A 21,839-nucleotide genomic window follows, 5' to 3' on the forward strand; every position below is an offset into this window, starting at 1 on the left:
CTTCAACCCAGGGCTCATCCTCTTTTCTCAGAGGTCTATACCAGAGTCTACCAGTGTTTAGTCTGGGATATAAAGATGTAAAACTTAAACTGGGACACAGTGTGGACATGTGTTAGTGTTGGAAAGATTTCCTGAGAAATAGGAATAGCTGGCCACCTTGTAATACATGTTCTTTTTCTTTAGGCTGAAGGTTAATATGGGAAGAGCCACTTTCAGCTTATTATAGCAATATTATATTGCCAAAATGTAGACTACAAAATCAGAGATAAAGGAAAGCAACATCATCCTTAATGTTAAAAAATTAGAAATAATAAAAATGGCCATCTGAAAATATGAAAAAATACATTTTTGAGGGTCACCTGGACCACTTGAGAATCTGATACAAGATTTATATCCAGTCTCCCCAAAATGCACATATCTAATTCTGCACACAATTTAGGGAGGTCAAGGATGCCGCCAAGGACAATCCTCGTTCCTCAAGGATTCCACTGGCAAGCAAGTTATGTTTTGTTTTTCTTTTCCTTTCTAGATTTTATCTCTCTCTCTACATATATATAAATATATAAACATTTTACCTGGTTGTAACCATAGGGTGGCTCTGCTTTACATTCCTTTTTTTCACTTAATGTTATGTCATAAACATGTCCCTATGTTATCATCAATCATTATAATCATTTAAAATGACTTTATCATAGGGCACTTGTACCCCAATGTTTATAGCAGCACTTTCAACAATAGCCAAATTATGGAAAGAGCCTAAATGTCTATCAACTGATGAATGGATAAAGAAATTGTGGTTTATATACACAATGGAATACTACGTGGCAATGAGAAACAATGAAATATAGCCTTTTGTAGCAACGTGGATGGAACTGGAGAGTGCTATGCTAAGTGAAATAAGTCATACAGAGAAAGACAGATACCATATGTTTTCACTCCTATGAGGATCCTGAGAAACTTAACAGAAGACCAAGGCGGAGGGGAAGGAAAAAAAAAGTTAGAGAGGGAGGGAGCCAAACCATAAGAGACTCTTAAAAACTGAGAATAAACTGAGAGTTGATGGGGGATGGGAGGGAGGGGAAAGTGGGTGATTGACCTTGAGGAGGGCACCTGTTGGGATGAGCACTGGGTGTTGTATGGAAACCAATTTGACAATAAATTTCATACTTAAGAAAAAATAAATAAAATGACTTTATCATAATCCACCTAAATGAGTGCTGTAATTTACATACAGCTTATCCCTGAAAATCTGTTTTACAAAGTGCATCTTTATGCATCTGGGAAAGCAATAACTTTCAAAGGAAATGGTGAACTCTTCTACCATTTTCTTTCCAAACACCTTATGGTGCCTGTCTCTTCTGTGCTGTCTATAATTTTGTGTTTTGTGTGTGAAATTCTAGTTATCTAATTTTATTTTTGGCTGCTTTGCCATGTGCCAAACACAGTGAACTCCTCCTGCAGCCCCCACCCCTGCCCTCTAGTCTGTTCCACCTCCATCCACCTCCTCCAAGTCTGCCCTCTGACGGTTGCCCTCCAGGTCTTATGACCTGAGGATTTGCATGAGGAGATGGAATGTCCTCAAGAGCGCCCTTGACCTCCTGAAATTGCATGCAAAATCGGGTGTGTGCATTTTCCAGGGAGAGGATATGGATTGTGTATCAGATTCTCAAGTGGTGCCGCTGACCAAAAAAGAATCATTGACTAGGGCTCTTTTTGGCATTGTTAATCTTATTCACTCCACTGAGGCTTCTCTGCTTATGGTCAGATTCTAGCCTGAAACCTCCCCTATTTTGATACTCAAGTTGCTATCCTCCTTTTCCTCTCTTGCCCCATCTTGCCAAACTTCTTTTTTTTTTTTATATGAAATTTATTGTCAAAGTGGTTTCCATACAACACCCAGTGCTCATCCCAACAGGTGCCCTCCTCAATGCCCATCGCCCACTTTCCCCTCCCTCCCACCCCCCATCAACCCTCAGTTTATCCTCAGTTTTTTTTTTAAATTTTTTTTAACGTTTATTTATTTTTGAGACAGAGAGAGACAGAGCATGAACAGGGGAGGGGCAGAGAGAGAGGGAGACACAGAATCTGAAGCATATCCTCAGTTTTTAAAGAGTCTCTTATGGTTTGGCTCCCTCCCTCTCTGACTTTTTTTCCCCTCCCCCATGGTCTTAAATTTCTCAGGATCCACATAAGAGTGAAAATATATAGTTATAGCAGCGCTTTCAACAATAGCCAAATTATGGAAAGAGCCTAAATGTCCATCATCTGATGAATGGATAAAGAAATTGTGGTTTATATACACAATGGAATACTACTTGGCAATGAGAAAGAATGAAATATGGCCTTTTGTTGCCAACCTTCTTGAATGAACAGTTCTTTTACCTTCTGTTTAGACCCTAACTTCTGGGTCTCCCTGTCTCATACTGCTGAAATTGCTCTTTCAAAAGGTGATATGTGCCTCTTTATCACATGACCCGGTTTTTTGTTCTTCACCTTCTTGCATATGGGATTATTGCCCTTGATCTTTTAATATTTTCTTTCTGGTCATTTGGGTTACTGCCCCATCCTGGACCTTTTCCTCTGGCATTTCTCCTCCTATGGGTTTCCCTTCTTCTCCTTGCTGCCTGACGGAGATCTTCTATAATTCCCTGAGATGCCTTTTCTCTGTTTTCTTCTCTCTGGCCATCTCATCCAAACCCATATGTGTGCAGCTTCTATTTCTTTCCTGAAACCTAGGACCACATTTATAAGTGCCATCTCGACACTGAGAGGCCTGAAAGTACCTCCATCATGTCCAAAATAAAATCCATCATCTCGTCGGCGGCTCCTCTCGATTTCCATATTGCCGTGAATAGGATCACCATGCTTTGTCAGTCAGGCACAAAAGATCTGAGTCCTCTGGACTCATCATCCTCCCTTGCCTTCTGTCTCTTCATTGGATCGATCATAGGCCAAGGCTTATGGGACACTCTTTCCACAGTGCCTCTCCTACTGTTGTCCTGCTAATTTAGCCTCTTCTTACTTGTCCTCAGGATGGTTAATCTCTTCTTGCTTCATCTCTTTGTTTATTTATTTATTTTTGACAGAGAGAGAAAGAGAGAGAGAGAGACACAGAGAGAGAGAGCATGCACAAGTGGGGGAGGAGCAGAGAGACAGAGAGAGGGAGACAGAATCCGAAGCAGGTTCCAGGCTCCGAGCTGTAAGTACAGAGCTGGACTGGGGCCAAACACACAAACTGCGAGATCATGACCTCAGCCAAAGCGGAAGTCAGCCACTTAACCGACTGAGCCACCTAGGCACCCCTCTGCTTGCGTTTCTTTCATAATTTCCTCACCACCTTCAATGCCTTCCACCAAACACTCCCAGATTTGGTTCCCTAAAGCATGTGCCCAGCTTCTTCAATGTCCTGCTCAAGATTCTTCTGAACATTCCCTTATCCACCATATTACTTCAAAATTAAAAGCCCTTCAAATTCTTTTTTAAAAAACTTTATTCATTTATTTTGAGAGAGAGAGAGTGCAAGCGAGGTAGAGGGGCAGTGAGAGAGGGAGAGAGAGGATCCAAGCAGGTTCCGCGTTGTCAATGTAGAGCCTGACACAGGACTCGATCCCACAAACCGTGAGATCATGACCTGAGCTAAAATCAAGAGTCAGCCACTCAACCAACTGAGCCACCCGGGCGCCCTTGCCCTTCAAATTCTTAATCCAAACCACTTCTCCAATACTCCCCTAAATATACCCCGTTTATGCATATTAACCCAAATAAGGTTTTGGTATTTATCATTAGGCTATATGGATGCGTAAAAATTTAAGTTCATAGGATGCTTTTTGAAGCCAAAACTAGTATCATACTTATTCATCAGGTTTCTTGTTTTTCCTCATCCTTCCCTCTCCTTTAAGGTTAGGGTTTGATCCATTGTAATTCAATAAAAGTACCTAATACACATCAGCCTGGCACCTGAAGGGGAAGATGCTCCACTTTTGACATTCTTAAGGTAGAGTCAAAAGCACCAGGCATCTGTGGAAAGTGCAAAAGCTTTCTCTCAGCCCCTGTTTGTAAAGTGTACTGGCCAGGGTCTTAACGGGAAACAAATGGCCCACTCAAAAGGGATGATCCAGGAGAGCTTAATAAAAGGACAATTCAAAGAGTTTCAGGAAGACTGAACTGCTAAGGGAGGGAGAAGGAGCTGAAGCTGAGTAGTGGTACATACATTAAGGTGGTACCTCCTCAGCTAGGGAGGATCAGCAGGGGTGAGAAAGGAGGGGAGGGCCAGCCTGGGTCAGGCAAGCCACGTGGACGCAGGTTGTGGAGCTAGGGACCCTGTGGGGATAAACTTCTGGTGTTCATGGGGGCTGGTTCTTTGCAGCACAACTCCAAGGGCAGAGCAAGCCCCTGAAGGTTGAATAGAGTTGTTCGAGTGCATGGAATCTATAGACTCCAAACCAAATCAATAGTGCTCTCCCTTGAAAACCTATAAATAGTTTCCTGAATTGCTCCTTTGCCTAAGACTGTGGGACACTATTTCCAGGAGCTCTCCTATATGACATTGCTGGCGTCTCTACCTCTATGTGTATACATCAGTGCGACAGTGAACCCATAGGACAGCTGGAGTTAGATGTGTGTGCTCACGATGAACACGTTTGCTACTTTCTGTACGTGCCAGTATGCATGCAGGAGGGCTGGGTGGGTGTGCCTTAGACTCTAAAGAAATGACCAAATTCTATAATTAACCCATACCTATTCAGGAGTAAGTGAACCATGCCCCAAGTTTAGAGAAGATATAGGCAGACCCTTCTGAGATTAGAGGATAGGCTTCTAGCTAAGGAGAGGTCAGTCTATAAAACTACCGCTTTTCTCAACCCCTTGCAGCTCCTTTTAGTCCTTTGAGTACTGCTGTCCCCGTCCCAGAAATACACTGGTCCTGTCTACTCTCTTGGGCTCAAACCTGGACAAAAAATTTAAACCCATCTGCCTTGCTTTTCTCACATGACTGATCCAGTCAAGGGAGCTAAACAGGGCTGACCTTCATGAGTACACATCTGCAAGATGGGGAGCAGAAGCTGTTCAGATTGTTGTTCTCTTGTTTGCCGTGTTGCTTTCCCATAGGTTTTAGCAGATCTATCCTTGCCATCTGGGATCCTCTTTCTGGAGGTCACATCTGTCCAAACCTGGGAGGGTTTTGAATATTAGGCCACTGAAAGTAAGTTATTCAAGGGCAGATGGATTCATAAGCTTGGCCTACCAGGCACCTTAAAGAGACCCAGCCTACCCACTCAAATCATTGGAGTGTATAAATCCTACGGGTTCACAGATTATATTTAGGAAATGATCCCTGATCTACCTACTGAGTCTAGACACTCTGTTTCTCAACTTTGAAAGCCTAATTCTCCAATCTTTTGGAATTCACCTTTTCGTTGCCTGATGAACCATTTGGACGGCTTACTCGTGGCACTGACCCTTGGGCATGGTGTTGGTGCTGGTCTTTGGGCTGCATCTGCCTTGGGTCAGTGGGACTTACCAGAGTGGCTTACTTCCTTCCAATTCCTACTCACCAGGTAATGGGATCTGGCAATATGCCCACTGCCCCATGCCTCATGCAGTTACTGAAAGAATGGGAAGCATGAGGAGGGTTCCCAAACCACCTGAGGTTGAGTGGCATGACTTTTCTGATATGACTTCCTGACAGCCATAGTCACTGGAGAAAACAGAAGTATGAACTCACTTTTAAAAAATTATATCGAAAGAAAGAAAAGAAAAAAAAATTATACAATATTTCAGCAATGAGACCTGAAAAAAGCTGACCAAAGGTTTTAATAAATTTTTGTCTCCACATTCCCACAACCCTCCACCATGCCCCACACCTTGCTCCATGAATATGAACAAATGTGGAAACAACTTACTGTAAACTGGATTTGGCAGCCGCCCATGATGTAGTCCAAGAAAGAATGCATCTTGTGGATCTGCATTGGAGGAGGAGAGGAAATCGTTTTAGTAACAGCATGATCTATTTCCTTATGGAGTGGAAGCTTAGTCTTTGGCATTAGACTGCTAACCTAGAAGAAAGAGCAGAAAGACATCTGTGGGGAAGAGATAGGTCAGTTGATTTTGATTTGATTTCATTTTTTTATAAATATATATTTTTTAATTTTTTAAAAATCTGCATTTATTTGAGAGAGAGCGAGAGAGAGAGACAGAGTGAGAGCAGGGGAGGAACACAGAAAGAGGGAGACACAGAATCCGAAGCAGGCTCCAGGCTCCGAGTTGTCAGCACAGAGCCCGATGTGGGGCTCAAACCCACAAACTGTGAGATCATGACCTGAGCTGAAGTCGGACGCTTAACCGACTGAGCCACCCAGGCACCCCGATTTTATTTTTTTTAAGTTTATTTATTTTCGAGGGAGACAGAGACAGCATAACTGGGGGTGAGACAGATAGAGAGGGAGAGAGAGAATCCAAAGCAGGCTCTGCATCAGCCTACCGTGGGGCTCAAACCCACGAAACCATGAGATCATGACCTGAGCTGAAACCAAGAGTCAGATGCTTAATTGCTCCAATTCTGATTTTATAGGAGAGAAAGAAAGCAATGCCTAATTCAGATGGCCCTGTGAGGGCTGCAGCTATTCATGCCCTGCTCCCCTCTTTTGAGGCATGCATGCCTCTAGGGAGAGCTAACACTATATTTTCAAGGCACACCACTGTTTCGGAATTAATAAAGTCTCACACTAGGCTTCACTCTTGCTCCCCAGTCTAAGTTCCAGTCCTGGTAACATTCTTAATACCACAAGTAATCTAGGTTGGCTGCTTCAGGATTGCAATTACCTGAGAAGGCCTTTACTGGCCGTCTCCCATTCATTAGATTCCTGCCATGCCATGATCAGCAATGACTAACTCTAAGTCAGGGACTTAACATCCATAATTTTATTTTGTTCTTAGGACAGCCCTGTAAAGGTGGAGCTATTATTTCTACTGTGCCATTTTTGTGGAGGAGGAAGTTGAGGCTAAGATCACCTACCTAGTAGAAGGTGGAGGTGGGACTCAAATGATGGCAAATGGACTGCCTAGTCCATCCTTTGGACCTCTGTGCTGGACGTCAGCATAGTCTCTGTTTTTTGCCCAACCATGATTATCAGTGTTCTCATGTGCCATACCAATTTTTGGCCTTCATTTCTGCTTCCTTATGATTCTGCTTCTTGACCCTTGGTGATATTCATCCATTCATTTATTTAACAATAAATTTTTAAATTTTATTTAACAAAGCCGCCACTATGCACTAGATGCTAGGGATATAGTGATGAGAAAAACAGACACGATACCCACAGTCATGAAGTTTGTCATCTGGCCACTTTAACCTGGACAGTGAGTAACTGTGATTTTTGACCCTCAATTTTCAGATTTCATCTGATGCTCAGGGCAGCTTCTCAGAGAATGACCCACAAGATCTCGTGTTGGTGTCTCTAGGTACCACCTCTAGGTGGCACACATCTCTTGGCAGACTTTTTTCAGGGCTGGTGTTCACTTGGCCCCCTGAATAGTGCCTGCTCCTGGCTCCCTTTGGCAATGGTTTGCTTGATGGTTGGGACACCCTACTATTGTCTATGTACTCAGGAAATAAGAACTTGGGAATGAGTTGAATAATATTGGCCCCTAAGCACTAAACTGTAAGATCAATTCATGGAGAATCAAAACAGACTTATCACAGGCACCTTAAGGAGACAGACAACCACTGAAGTGGTTCATCCACATCTTTTCTCCTGCTTCCCTGGGCACAGGGATGTTTTGAATGTGCCTGGGATTTGATTTGTATAGATAGGGGAGATGACCAGAGACAACTGCCTTTCAAAGAAGAGTTTATTACCCAGAGTTCCCCAAAGGGTAGGAGGCATGTCATGCCACTCAGGGGCCACATGGGAAAGCACTAGGGTCAGTCAGAAGGCAGAAAGATTGAGAGGAAAGTGTGGGTGGAAGTCTTTATTGTGTTTTATCATGGGAAGGAATGAGTGGGGTATGGTAAGCAGTTAAACTGGTTTAGGATTGGAGAGTTTGGATACTTTTGGTGACTCTGGGCTATAGGGGTGGTCTCTAATTTTGTAAAGCCTGGACCCAGGGAGATATAGGGACAGAGGAATAGTGTGTGTGTGTGTGTGTGTGTGTGTGTGTGTGTGTGTGTAAGTTTGATAAAGGAGGTGGTTGGGGGTATGGGCTCTGGATTGGTTGGTCTGCATATCAAAGGCAGGCTCACAAGCAAGTTGTTGGCTATCTATAGGAATTAGCTAACCCTGGGAGAAGTTCCTACCCAGCCCACAAGGCCCAGAGATGTTAATGCATCAAAAAAGTATAGAAAATAAAAGACATGATTAATACAATGATCCTAGATGGCCAGTCTTAATACACTGATTGGTTCAAGGGGTGGGCATATCAGTCTTTCCTCTACTATTGCTCTTGCTATGAGAGGATGTGCTCCCACAGCTCCTGGCAGCCAGGGAGAAGCCAATCTGGGAAAAGGAAGCTGACATACACAGAGAGAAACTAGATGGCATTCAAATTGTATATGGTGGAGTTAGACATGCATAGATTAAAATCTCAGCTCTTAAACTTACCATGTGTGTGACTAGTTACATGATCTCAGTTGACAGCAGAAATCTCAGCATTATGATACAAGTTAAACAGAATTCATCATAGTTACTCTCACATAGTAAGTACTCAACCAATGCCAGAATTATTTTCAGATATGATTTAAGAGATTTGATTACTAGCATGTGGGATTTTCTGTGAAGTTAGAGCCCTTCTGGGAGGAATTTCTAGGCCTTCTAATCTTTCTCCATTGCTTTGTTTTCACAGTACCCTTTCGGCATGGGTGAGGCACCACATATAAAGCACTGAACACTGTGACAGGTGCATAGCAGGAGCTTTGGAAATGTTGTCTTCCCCTTTTGGGGGATCTCCCTCTGGTGCTGTCAGGACAGAGAAGAGCCTGACATGTGACCAGGACTCCCCATCTTTGAGGGTATGACTGTCTTTGCAGAAGGGATGGTGGCAGTGGGCCACCACAGCTCCAAGACCACCCACACTTATGTTTTTCACTCCACATCCATTATAACATGGACTTTATGTTTTTTATTACAAAAAACACTACACCTCCTTGACAGTTTCTCCCTCTGGCCACACAGTCTGAGCTCTTCCTCCCAGACAGCCCTAGCTTCATACTCCTGAAAGAGAAGGGCTATGTACGTACCTTGCACTGATTCAAAATCACAATGCCTGAGTTCTTATAGTTCTTCTTCTTGGCTTTGTACTTGGGGTTGATGCACTCCCACTGCACCTGCAACAAGAGGGGCCACAGCAAGAGAGCCTGCTTAGGAAGAAGTGGAGTCATTCCATGAAGCCAAGCCCCCAGGTGCTACGGCACATGGATCTGAGGGCTGACAAATGGTTTCTGCGGGATAACCCTTGCATTCTGAGGGAGGGTGGTTAAGGAGGCGTGGCTGAGTGAGACTCTGATATAAGGCTGCCTGGTTCCAGTCCCGGTCCCTCCACTTCCAGCTGTGCGACCCTTGGCAAATTACTTGATTCCTCTATGCCTTGGATATCTCCTCTGTAAAATGGAGCTGGTAATTGTATCTATCTCATAGGATTATTGTGACGATTTAATAATTAATCCACATAACACATTTAAAAAAGTGCCTGGTACTTATAAATGCTTTCTATTAATAGGATCAAATCAAGCACAAGAGGGAAGGAAACATCTGTAGACACACCGTTGAGTAACACACTGTTGAGTCTTAGTGCGTGGGAATTAGCTTAAAAGGTCAGAAAACTGAGAGACAGTGAGTGCTGACTATAGGAAATTAGTGGGGATAATGATGAGTTTGCACAGAACTTCCCTGAGAAATAAAATAATGGAGTGATACATATCACACCAGGGACACAACAGATCTCCAAAGGGGCTTCTCTGAGGGATAGTATCAGAGCTGCAGGAGTGGCTGGAAACTGAGGAGGTAGCTGGGAGCTAAGGGGGGCCTTAGGAGAACAGATATCAACCTTTCAAGCCCACAGGAGACTTCATGTGACAAAATCAACTTCAAGCCAAACATCCAAGAGCCACTGAAAACTCTTGCCCACCATTCTGTGGGAGCTGGATCCTTGGATTTCCACTCAGGAGACCAATTTTCACTCTCTGACAATTAGCGGTATCTGAAAGTAAAGCAATTTCTTTCTTTTTAAAAAAATTTAAAGTTTATTTATTTATTTTGAGAGAGAAAGAAAGAGAGCGGGGCAGGGACAGAGGGAGAGAGAGAATCCCAAGCAAGCTCCTCATTGTGACACAGTGCTCGATCTCACGAACCGTGATACCAGGACCTGAGCCAAAATTAAGAGTCCGACGTTAAAGTGATTGAGCCACCCAGGCACCCCCTGAAAATAAAGCAGTTTCTCAGGCAGATGTGAGTGGGGTAGACTGAAGCAGCATTGGCTCCCAGTGACCCATTCCTCTCAGTGTCTGTGTATTTGTGCAGTTCCCTCCCACAATGACGGTGAGGTTAGTCATGGGACTTGTTTTGGCCAATGGGACATTAGCAAAAGTGGTATGAGCAGAGGATTAAAAAGTGTCTGGGCATTGGGGCCTGCCATCCTCTTGCTGCTGGGAGGTTTTTACCACCATGTAAAAAAGTTTAGGCTGCTCTCCTGGAGAATAAAAGAGTACATGAGAAACGTCTCGGCCATCCCAGCTGCGGAGGCACAGATGCATGAGTGAGTTCAGCTGACATCATGTAGAGTGGTGAGATGCTGCCCCAGGTGAACTCAGCCTAAATTGCCAACAATTGTGAGTAAATAATGATCATTGTTTTCTGCCGGGAAGTTTTGGGCTAATTTGTTCCTCAGCAACAGATAACTGAGAACAGTAGTTTCTCAACACTGGGGAAGTTCCAGTAGGGACTGGGCAACAATGTAAGAGTTAGGAAGAAAGGAATCCTGTACTGGCTAAGGGCTCTCTAAAACTCCTTCCATAAAAGGAAGGAAATAAAAAGAGAAAGGAAGGAAGGAAGGAAGGGAGGGTGAGAGGAAGAGAGGGTGAGAGGAAAAGAGGAAGAGAGAAGAGTCAAACTGAATCTGAAATCAGGACATCTCCAACCCTGTTTTGTTTCAAAGGCCTAATCTTTCCACCATCATGATGGTTGTCTTTCTTCCCTCTCTTAGGTTCTCTTCTAATCTGCTCTCCATGTGGCAAGCTCTTGATAAGCAAGAATTCTAGCTTGTCTCAAAGCAGATTTAGTGTTTTCAGACAAAGCACCCCAAGCCCCTCCCAAACCCATCAAAACTTTCCCCCAAATCTTCCTCTAATGTCACAGTGTGAACAAGTAGTGTGGGGATTTACCGTAACACTTAGAAAGTGAGGCTGTGGTGGTTCCTTTGTCATTTTCAATCATTCCCATTAACCTCAATTTCTTCAACAAAGCAGGACATAACAAATGAAACTTTGAATGAGTTAGATTTCAAATTCTATTAAGAATTATAATGATAGGGGCGCCTGGGTGGCTCAGTTGGTTAAGGGTCCGACTTTGGCTCAGGTCATGATCTTGCAGTATGTGGGTTTGAGCCCCACATCGGACTCCCTGCTGACAGCTCAGAGCCTGGAACCTGTTTCAGATTCTGTATCTCCCTCTCTATCTGCCTCTCTCCTGTTCTCTCTCTTAGTCTCAAATAAACATTAAAAAATTAAAAAAAAAAGAATTAAAATGATAATCCATGAAAAGTGCACTCATTTCTCAGGCTAAGGCAGACCAGTAGTGGAGGATGGGTTGGTGGAGCCAGACAAGGGCTCCAAAAAAGCTGAGTCGGAGCCCGCAGGCACTTGGGGCTTTCATGCCTGTTGGGTGGGAAGGGGATGCTGATGAACCAGGTGTAAGTAGTTTGCATCTGTCTTGGGATAAAGTTTTCATGTAACTATGGGGTATGTGCCTTACATCTACAATCCCACTTAACTCTCCCTACAACCCACTTTTGTAGACTAAAGATGAGGCTCAGGTCATATGGGTGGCAACTGGTAGAGCTGGGATTGGTACCTGTCAGTCCCGCTCCAAAGCCTGGCCTATTAATGCAGGCTTCCACGGGGAGGATCTTGGAGGGACTCTCCTATTTGTTCTTCTTGCAAGTCTCCCTTTTGGCCACCTCAGACTAAGGCTGTTCATGAAGGCCACCCAATAATTCATCCAAGTTAATCAAGAATTTACCCTGTACCTGCAGAACCATGACTCTCATAGGAAGGAGCTTAAAAGAGGATGATGTCTCCTCTCTTTGTCTCTGTTTCTACTTACTGAGGTTCCTCAGGGTTCAACCCTCCTCTATCTGTCTCCCTATCCTCCATTCTCTTAACATCAACCACTTCTGTTTACTGACGGCTCCAAAATACATCTCCAGGTAGGCCTCTCCCCTGAGTGCCAGTTTCCCGAACCCCATTCTTGAACTTTCCACACAACTGGACCTCCCTGAAACAAGACTTCCTTACTCAGGAAATGGCACCCACATTTACCCATCTATCCCCCTCATATCCAAACCCTCAACATGTCTTAGCCCCTGTCTCCAAAATCCATCTTAAATCACTCTACTTCTCTCCATCTCCATTACCACTTTGTTAGCCTAAGTCATTATTACCTCTTGTCTTGCCTTCTGACAGATCTGCTTCACTGTCTTCTCTCTACAATGGATTATGTACACAGTAGCCAGAGTAATCTTTTAAACAAGTTAAAACCCGTCATGTCATTCTCTAGCTTGGACTCCTTTGCACCACTGTCCAGTAGAACTTTCTGCAATGATGGAAATATTCTATATTTGCACCAACCAACATTGAAGCCACTAGCCATAGGAGGTGATGGGGTACTTGGAGTGTGGCTAATGTAACTCAGGAATTGAAATTGAAACTCAAATTTTTAATTAATTAAAAGTGAGGCTAAAATACTCACATGTAGCTTGTGGTTCCTGTCCTGGAGAGCACAAAGCTGTCTCTTTTTCAGTTAGAGGAAAATTGAAACTCCTTTCTTCGAGATATTAGAATGTGCTTTTCCTGGCCCTTGCTTCTGTCTTTGACCACATCCCGTGCATGCTCTCTGCTCCAGATACACTAGTCTCTTTCCACATCTTTAATCACACCAAGCTCTTTCCTCATTCAGGACTTTGTAATGTAAGATTCCCTTGGCCTTTATGCTTTTCTCTTGCTTGTTACATGGTTGGCTTTTTTCATCTTTAAGGGACCTCAGCTTAAATGCTGCCATTTCAGATTATCTTTCCAATACCATACCTTTATACTGAACTGGTTCAGTTTTTTATAGCATTTGTCACAAGCTGTAATAACATTTTTATTTTTTGTTTGATTCATGTCTATATTGTACTCTGATGCACAGTCATGACACACCTAGAGCTTGGCGCTTAGTAGGTGTTCCTTATAAATATTAGTAGAATCAGTAAATAAGAGAACATTTCCCACAGTGTAAATGCACCCAAATGGGGCTGAGTGATGGGACCAAATAAAATCTTTCTGGTGATACAGAAAAGTGCCATATCATATGATCCATTTCCTCAGTGGGACTTGAGGATTCATTTCTGTTTGTTTGAAAGCATCAGACTTTGGTGTTTTTCAATGATAATATATGCTATAATTTTACTTTTAACACCCTCTTAGGAGCCTAAAGACGACATGTTTCCCACATTTATTGATTTGGCTATTTCTACTTGTAGAGGAGAATAAGGTACAACTTTATTAAAATTTTTACAACTCTAGTAGGTGGTATTGATAACTCATTGATTTATTAGCACAGTGGGGCCTGGTTCAACAGAGCAACAACTTCTCTGGCTATCTTCTTTGTTATCCTGGGTGTGACGCACTTATAATTTAGTGTGATTTTGACTATGGCCCTGAAGCTCTGCGTGTCTGCTCGTGGGGAAGATCTCTGCATGTTTCACAAGTTGCTTGCAATACTGGATATTTAATACAGCATATACACCAGGTTTTGTGGGAGTTATGAAAAAAGCTGCCCTTGATTTTCTAGACCAAATGTAAGTACTCAACAAACGGTCCGATTTAGATTAAACTTCCATTCTCAAGCATGTTAGTTTATTCCCATCCAGTCTAGGTATATCTTGACCTTATATCTGAAAGAAGAGACTTGAAAAATGAGTTGTGACATTTCTGTAATCAGTACCTCTGACCAGGCCGGGTATAGGATCTTATCTCTAGGGAAAAGACCTTTCTAAAAGCTACTGAACGGTCAGCTGTCACTCTTTTCTGTTCCATGGGGACAGTGGGTCCCAGAGTAAGAATGTCAGGTATTTTGGTTTGAGTGCCCCAGAGGCAAGGATTTAAGTGTAAATGGCTCACTTGGGAGGTAATACCAAAAAGTACCAATCGAGGAGTAGGGAATTGAGATGCGCAGGCTGCCAAAAAGGTGTGCGGGTCAGTTACCACTGTGGCCACCAGGGCCTATTCCCGCTGGGGAACCCTGGGAAGCTGCATAGAACACGCACTCCGAGTTCTGCCACCTGTGGGGCAAGATAGTTGGGTATTTATACTCCCTTTTCCCCCATGAATTATTTGTTGAGGGCCACTCCCTAGAAGGAGCTACACCTCCCCTCATACCTCAGCCTCCCGTGGGCTCTGGGATGAATGGGCCCCAGTCACCAGACAAAGCCCTTAGGCAAAGAGATACAGATTTTGTAGCTGGAAATTGGGCAGGTGAACACTGAACAGGGGAGAACAGCAGTTCCATGATTAGGGTCCAGATGACAGCAACTGACTGATCAATTTATTGATATGTGAATGCATGTGTGTCTGAGAGAAATGCAGAGGAAGTTTAGCTTTGTGTCTGGTGCAATGAAATCCCTATGTGCCTCTATGGTATATGGCAGTGTTTGGGTACGTGTCTTGGTATCCAGTGTGTGAGAGTGAAATGGAGAAGCCAAATGAAAATCTAGTGTCCATCATGAAAATTTGGAGGAATCCAATAACTTTTCCAAAGCACTAAATGCGCACTGAATGCCACCAAGTCATGGAAAGAATAGTACTACTAGAAGCAGATATTTTGGAAGTACTAGCTGCATGCCAGGCACTCTGCTACGTGAATACCGTGGATTATCTCATTTAATCTTCACAAAATTCTATTAGGTAGGTACAATTACCACCCTCATTTTTTAAGTGAGACAACTGAGGCACAGAGAAAACTGAGTCACTTGTCGCAGGCTATACAGCTAAGGGAAACGAGAAACATTCTCATCTGACCCCTCGGTTTTATTGATGGAGAAACTGTACCACACAGAGGCAGTGTCTTGTCCAAAGGCACACTGGTTGCTTTGGGTGGGGCTAGTACTAGACTCTAGGTACTCAAATCCCCCCATGCTCCCTACTTGTCACATTTAATCAAGTATTGAGGTCTCCCCTCCTGCTGTTCCATGTATAGAGGGTGCTAAGGATGCATCATGAGAGAAGTGTGTGGGGAAATAGCATGCGTGGTTTACCACCCACCTGTTTCCCTTCCATTGCTCCTCTCATCTCTTTGAATGTTGAGGTGAATTCTCCAATGAAGTCATGTTTGCCATTGGAATCCCAGTCCCATACTATGCACTGCAAGAGAAAGGAAGTATCTTTTAAAAAAAATTAAGAATGCATCCACAGTAGCGGAAGGCAGTGTGAACTTTATGAGGAAGAACTGATGAGAGATGCCAAAAGCCCAGCACTCTTAGATTGTGGCATTTGGGATGTAGTATCCCTTTGGTTTCTATAGTCTTTTTTTTAATTAAGTTTTTAATTTTTAATTCCAGTGTGTAGTTAACATACAGTGTTATATTAGTTTCAGGTGTATAATACAGTGATTTCAACAATGTTATACATCATTCAGTGCTCATCGTGATAAGTGTGCTCTTAATCCCCTTCACCTATTTCACCCATCCCCCCACCCACCTCCCCAGCAACGATCAGTTTGTTCTCTATCCTTAAGAGTCTCTTTCTTGCTTTGTCTCTCTCGTTTCCCCCTCTGTTCATTTGTTTTGTTTCTTAAATTCCACATATGGGTGAAATCATATGCATTTTTCTTTCCTGCCTTCTTTCACTTAGCATTATGCTCTGTAGATCCATCTATGCTGTTGCAAATGGCAAGATTTCACTCCCAGTGGTTTCTAGAGTCTTTACTTAGTCTTGCCACCACAATCTCAAAGCAGCCCTGTGATTCATCATTGACTAATAATTTGCCCATTTTTCAGATAAGACTAACAGGACCAAAACGGTATGAGTGACTCACTGAAGGACTATCTAGTGAATGGAAATCTGGGATGGGAAGGCAGATGTCCTAACTCCAATTCCAGTGTTCTCCCTCACAGCAGAGAGCCTCCCTGGTCTAGAGCTGGAAACTGATGCCTGACTCCATGTCTGTAGCTTCTACGATGGCAGTTTAGGTTTTAATGATTTGAATGGGACAATACTAATCACATTTTCTTTTTCTATTTTTTTTCTGAAGGCAAAAGCATGATGCTAATAATGCTGCATAAGAAGGCAAACAAGTGAAATCTTTTAACTGTACCCATATGAAAAATGGGTGGAAAACAGTGACAGGTAAGTCACACTGGTAAATGTCAGGCATCCATCACAATGAGACACTCACTTCTACAAGAAGGCTCTTTCAAGCAATATTGAGGTTAAATTCTGGGCCCCCAAGCAACACTCTGTACAGTGACTCAGATTAAATCAATAGCCCTCCCTCTGTTTGGTTACACATACATAGGTGAAGAAGGAATTCTCCATTTTTTCCAGGGTGCAGGTTGTGGAATAAGGTCTCAGTCTCAAGTGCTGTAGATGTCACTTCCATATATTAAGCTAGTGATTTGCACCAAGGAAGTCCCAGACCTCGAATAAGACAAAGGCAGCAAAAGGGATCTTTTACTCCAAAGTTTCCCCTGGAATATTGGGGTTCTAAGAGGCAACCTGGTCCTTCCTCAGGATGCAGACCTCTCTGGCCACTCCTGCCTGAAAAACCTGACTTAACTCCTTTCTCTGATCTGTGGGATGCCTCAGACCTAAAATGAATTGTGTCCAAAAAGAAACATAATCTCCCCGCCCATTGATTCCTGTTCATTTATTTTCTGTCATGGTGAATTGTGCCAACACTCAACCAGTTGCTACAAAGAGAAAACCGAGTGTCATTCCTGATACCTTGCCTAATCCTGGCTCCCACACCAACTCCTGTGCATTCCGTCCCCTATGGCTGGACTCCAGCACTGGCTGGTCTCCTTGCCCTCTCTCTTATGCTCCCCACCCCCAAACACCCAATGCTAATCCACCAATCAGGCTAATTTCCTGCTTAAAATAAAAAAATGCATATAAGCTAACAGGTCTTCTAAGGACTTTCATGATCTGACTTCCTGGATATCCCCAAATTCACCCTTTACAATCCATGCATACAACATTTCAAATTTTCTTTAATATGAAGTTGGTTGGAATAAAAAGCATTTGCTACAAAATTTTTTGAGGCATCTTAAAGAAAAACTAATTTCTCAACTTCTGCTTTCTCTGTTAATGTGGAGGCTATGGTAGATAATTCTTTCACTTGTAAAACATATTAAGAAGTCCTTGTTATGAAGGAGATTGTATTAGAATAAATCAAAATGGTAGAGGTTAAGACAAAGGGAGCTCAACTGCTCTGCTGAATAAAGTAATGTCAAGTTGAATTTTCCCTTTGTAACTAGAGACATAGACATGGGGCCCAGCGGTGTGGGTTGAGAAGAAATTAGGCAAGGATTCATCAGAGAGCTGAAGATGGGCCTGACATTGGGGTTGGGGAAAGTAGGAGACAGGTAAGGAACTTTGGAAACTGTGAGGTCTAATTTTCAAAGGTCAAGTCATTTGACCCTGTCTACTTCCTCTTCTACTAGTCAGGTGCCCTCTCTACTTCCTCTTCCCTGTTATCCTTAAGACTCTAGTAAATCTGCCACCCATTATAGCATTATGCTGGTGGTGACTTGGAGAATAAAGGAGAGGGGCTGTGTCCATGTTTTGGGACAAGCAGACCAGACTGCAGTGTGATATGGCCCACAGGGATTGAGAACTTGGGGGAGAAGGGCTGTGGAGGGAGAGTCAGACAGGTAACTCCATGGAATGGAACCCCACAGAAACACTGGGGAGGGTATCAACTTCTGGAGTACATGGAGTTAGAACTCAAGATATCCTATTTAGTTTTGAAAGAAACTTCAATCCCAGGAAGTTGGAGAATAACAATTAAAATTCATTTGAAACCATTACTCAAGTTACACTAACTTTTCGGTCATTGCATGGTTACTCAATTGGTAGATGCTAAAAGTAAACTACTAATAGTATCTGTTATCTTAACCTTAGTGTCTAAGTGAGGGAAATGTGCAGCAGAGTCCCCAGATGATCCAGGATGGACATTTGTGTCTACATGAAAGGATTTGCTGCTGTTTTCAGCCACTGAGATCATTACAGCATAACCTAGTCTGAGAACCATTTAAAGCGCTGTCATAGGAAAAGGTATTTCAATTTACTTTGTCTGACGCCAAAAGCGGGGAGGAAGTGGTGAGGAAGTTACAAGGAAGTAACAAAGAATTATACCTTTCCAGAAATAGTCATCTGTGTAAGAGTGAGTGTTTTATTACTGGAAATGTTCAAGAAGAAACTATTCCCCAAAAACGTGGTAGAGAAAGCCAAGTGGAGAATGTTCTTTTGAGTTTTCTTCTCCCTTGGAGATGCTAAGATTATTTGGAGCTGTATAGGTTGCAAAATAACCTATGTCAATGAAAGGCTTAGCTCTTTCTGATGGAAATGATAAGCAATGCAGTGTTTGTTAGGAGTGATGGGAACTCCCTTTTTAATTCAAAGTAGGATGAAGTTCTACCTCATTTATTCTTTTTTTTTTTTAATTTTTTTTTTCGACGTTTATTTATTTTCGGGACAGAGAGAGACAGAGCATGAACGGGGGAGGGGCAGAGAGAGAGGGAGACACAGAATCGGAAACAGGCTCCAGGCTCTGAGCCATCAGCCCAGAGCCCGACGCGGGGCTCGAACTCACGGACCGCGAGATCGTGACCTGGCTGAAGTCGGACGCTTAACCGACCGCGCCACCCAGGCGCCCCTCTACCTCATTTATTCTAATGGCCAGGGGAACCAATCAATGAGTCAGTCATTTGGAAAAATCCGTTCATAATGTGTATTATAAATAGCACGTTGTTGAACACAGTCAGTTGATGTGCAGTTACTTACAACCAGGTGTTCTTCTCCCTGTTTGCCAGTCCCTCCGTACTGTCCCTCCCTCCTTAGACGTTTATGACACGGGCCGGGACACAGAAAGAAAGAAGGGCAGTTCTTGGGACCCTGTCTTTAAAGCTCATAACATTGCCTGGTCATAAATACAACCATGGGACACCTGAGTCTGACACTCAGATATTCTTCTACCTCTGGGGAGGAGCAGATAAAAAGACAAAGGGGGCAGAAGCACATGAGAGAGAAGAAATGGAAGCAGCCTTTATAACTCTTCTGCCTTGACGAAAGAGGTAGGAGTCCCTCCTTCCTGCCTCACTAGTCACAGTATAATACAGAAAAAGCAAGACAGGATGTATGTAGAATTTCAGTCTGCCACATAATCTTAGGCAAAAACCACATGTCACTCTTTTTTTGCCCTCCCTTAGATTTCCTGTCATACTTTAGTTAGTTACTGTCCCCTCCTTCCACCTGCCAACCACAGCATTCAGGATGTTTGTAATGTGCTATATGTCAGGGGCAGAAAGGGAGTGACCACTGAAGCCCCATGGACTGGAGGCTGAGTCAGGCTTGACGGGACTCTAATCCTGGCCTACCTGGGGCAGGCCCTGTCACTGACATGGGCCCTGCTTCTTCGATTGGCTAGCATGTCTCATTATGGCAGACACAGAATTCTGTTTTGGCCTTTTTCAGAAGGGACCCTAAAGGAAGGAAGACACAGTGAAGCAGAAAAACAAAAACACTTTTTCCGTCTCTCCCTGCCATGCAGCTGGCTTGTGACAGCTCCGAGGAGGCTGACAGAGGAACACATCTTGGTGCAAAGTAAACAGATCAACTGCCCTGCAGAAAAACCAAGACCGAGGCAGGATTCTTGGTGTGAATCAATAAGGAAGCCTTGACAGATCTGTGAGAGATCAGCAGCTGGAGACTCTATGAGCCAGAAGTCTTCTCAAGTCCCTGCATCTCTCAGTGGAATTTAGCATGCAATCTTACAATGTCTGAGTGCCGCAGACAGTCCAATCAACTCCTTCATTTTACAGAGGAGGAAATGATGGCAGAGAAGTGAAGTGGCTTCTGTGCATTCACCCAGTGCAGGGCTGGGACTAAAATCCAGGTGTTCCATGTCCCTTATTTCACAGCTACCACATAAATGGAAAATTATAATAATTGCAACATATATAGTGCTTACTGCGTACCAGGCACTATTCTGAGCACAAAGTTTATATAAATTAATTTTATATATGAAAAGATACATATCAACTCATTTAATCCCCAGAACAATTTATTGTTATGCTCATATTACAGATGAGGAAACTGAGACACAGAGAAGGAAAGTAAATTTCCCAAGACTACTCAGCTAACACTAGATAATCTCCGAACTAAAAGAAGTTCATAGCATGTCTTAACTGATCATGTTTTATGAACTCATGCCACTTGGTTTATGGTCTTTAATCCTTTACGATAACGTTGAAATGACAATATTATTTTTACCATTCACAGGTAATGGCCATTCACAGGCTTACAGAGGTTAAGTGACTTGACTGGACACCTAGAAAGTGACAAAGATGGATTTGAATCCAGGCGCCTGATGCACAGGTGATATATTTTCTGTTATATCATACTGCCTCTTAATGGAAGCGGAAATTCAGAATTTAGGTCTTGTTAATTTGCTCTGTGTAAACACCTCCATTCTGTGATTGAAACTATAAATAATTTGGATTCTCCAAAGCTCAATAAACACACCAAGCAACAGAGAGAACTTGTTCACTGTTCCCACGCAAGGGGCTGCATCGATAGCAGCGTGCACATTGTCTCTGGGGTCCTTAGCTTGGTCTGTGAAATGCATGGATAGGTGCGTCTTGAGGGTCTGTACTACTCCATCTGGTTCTTATTGGACATTTGCATTGAGAGCATTAGAAGAAAGATATGTCATCTTATTTTTCATTAGCCTTTTGTGATGGTCAGTTTTATGTGTCAACTTGGTGAGGCTACAGTCCCCGGTGACTTGATCAAACATTAATCTAGGTGTTGTAGTGAAATATTGTATAGACACAGTTAATCAGTTCATAGTCAGTTGACTTTAAAATAAAGGAGACTTTGTGGATTCCATATGAATTTCAGGATCGTTCTTCTATTTCTAACACGAAAACAAAAACAAAAACACACCAGTGGGATTTTGATGGAGACAACATTGAATCTATAGACCACTTAGAGTAGTATGGATATTTTGAATGGTATTAAGTCTTCTAGTACATGAACACAGAATGTCTTTCCATTTATTTGTGTCTCCTTTAATTTCATCGATGTTTTGTCATTTCCAATGTGCAACTTTTAGCCTCTTTGATTAAGTTTATTCCTAAGTGTTTTATTATTTTTGATGTTATTGTAAATAAGACTGTTTTTTTTTATTTTTTTTAATGTTTATTTTTGAGAGACGGAGACAGAGCATGAGTGGGGTAGGGGCAAAGAGAGAAGGAGACACAGAATTGGAAGCAGGCTCCAGGCTTTGAGCTGTCAGCACAGAGCCTGATGTAGGGCCCAAACTCACAAGCTGTGAGATCATGACCTGAGCTGAAGTCGGACGCCCAACCAA

General features: G+C 43.0%; 1 protein-coding gene across 1 annotated transcript in view; it reads right to left on the minus strand.

Annotated features, from left to right (window-relative positions):
• The window catches only part of CPNE4 (copine 4), a 493,405-nt gene that overhangs the window by 30,427 nt on the left and 441,139 nt on the right, over positions 1-21,839 (minus strand). Inside the window, exons 8-10 of the mRNA XM_047100293.1 lie at positions 15,509-15,607; positions 9,233-9,319; positions 5,901-5,960 (exon numbers count right to left, since the gene is read on the minus strand). Coding sequence (XP_046956249.1) covers positions 5,901-5,960; positions 9,233-9,319; positions 15,509-15,607 — 246 coding nt within the window. The remainder of the gene's footprint in view (positions 1-5,900; positions 5,961-9,232; positions 9,320-15,508; positions 15,608-21,839) is intronic.

The sequence above is a fragment of the Lynx rufus genome, unplaced genomic scaffold (assembly GCF_022079265.1).
Source record: "Lynx rufus isolate CCGP_SWC_20201006 ecotype Redwood Valley unplaced genomic scaffold, mLynRuf1.p SCAF_5, whole genome shotgun sequence".
NCBI classification, from domain to species: Eukaryota; Metazoa; Chordata; class Mammalia; order Carnivora; family Felidae; genus Lynx; species Lynx rufus.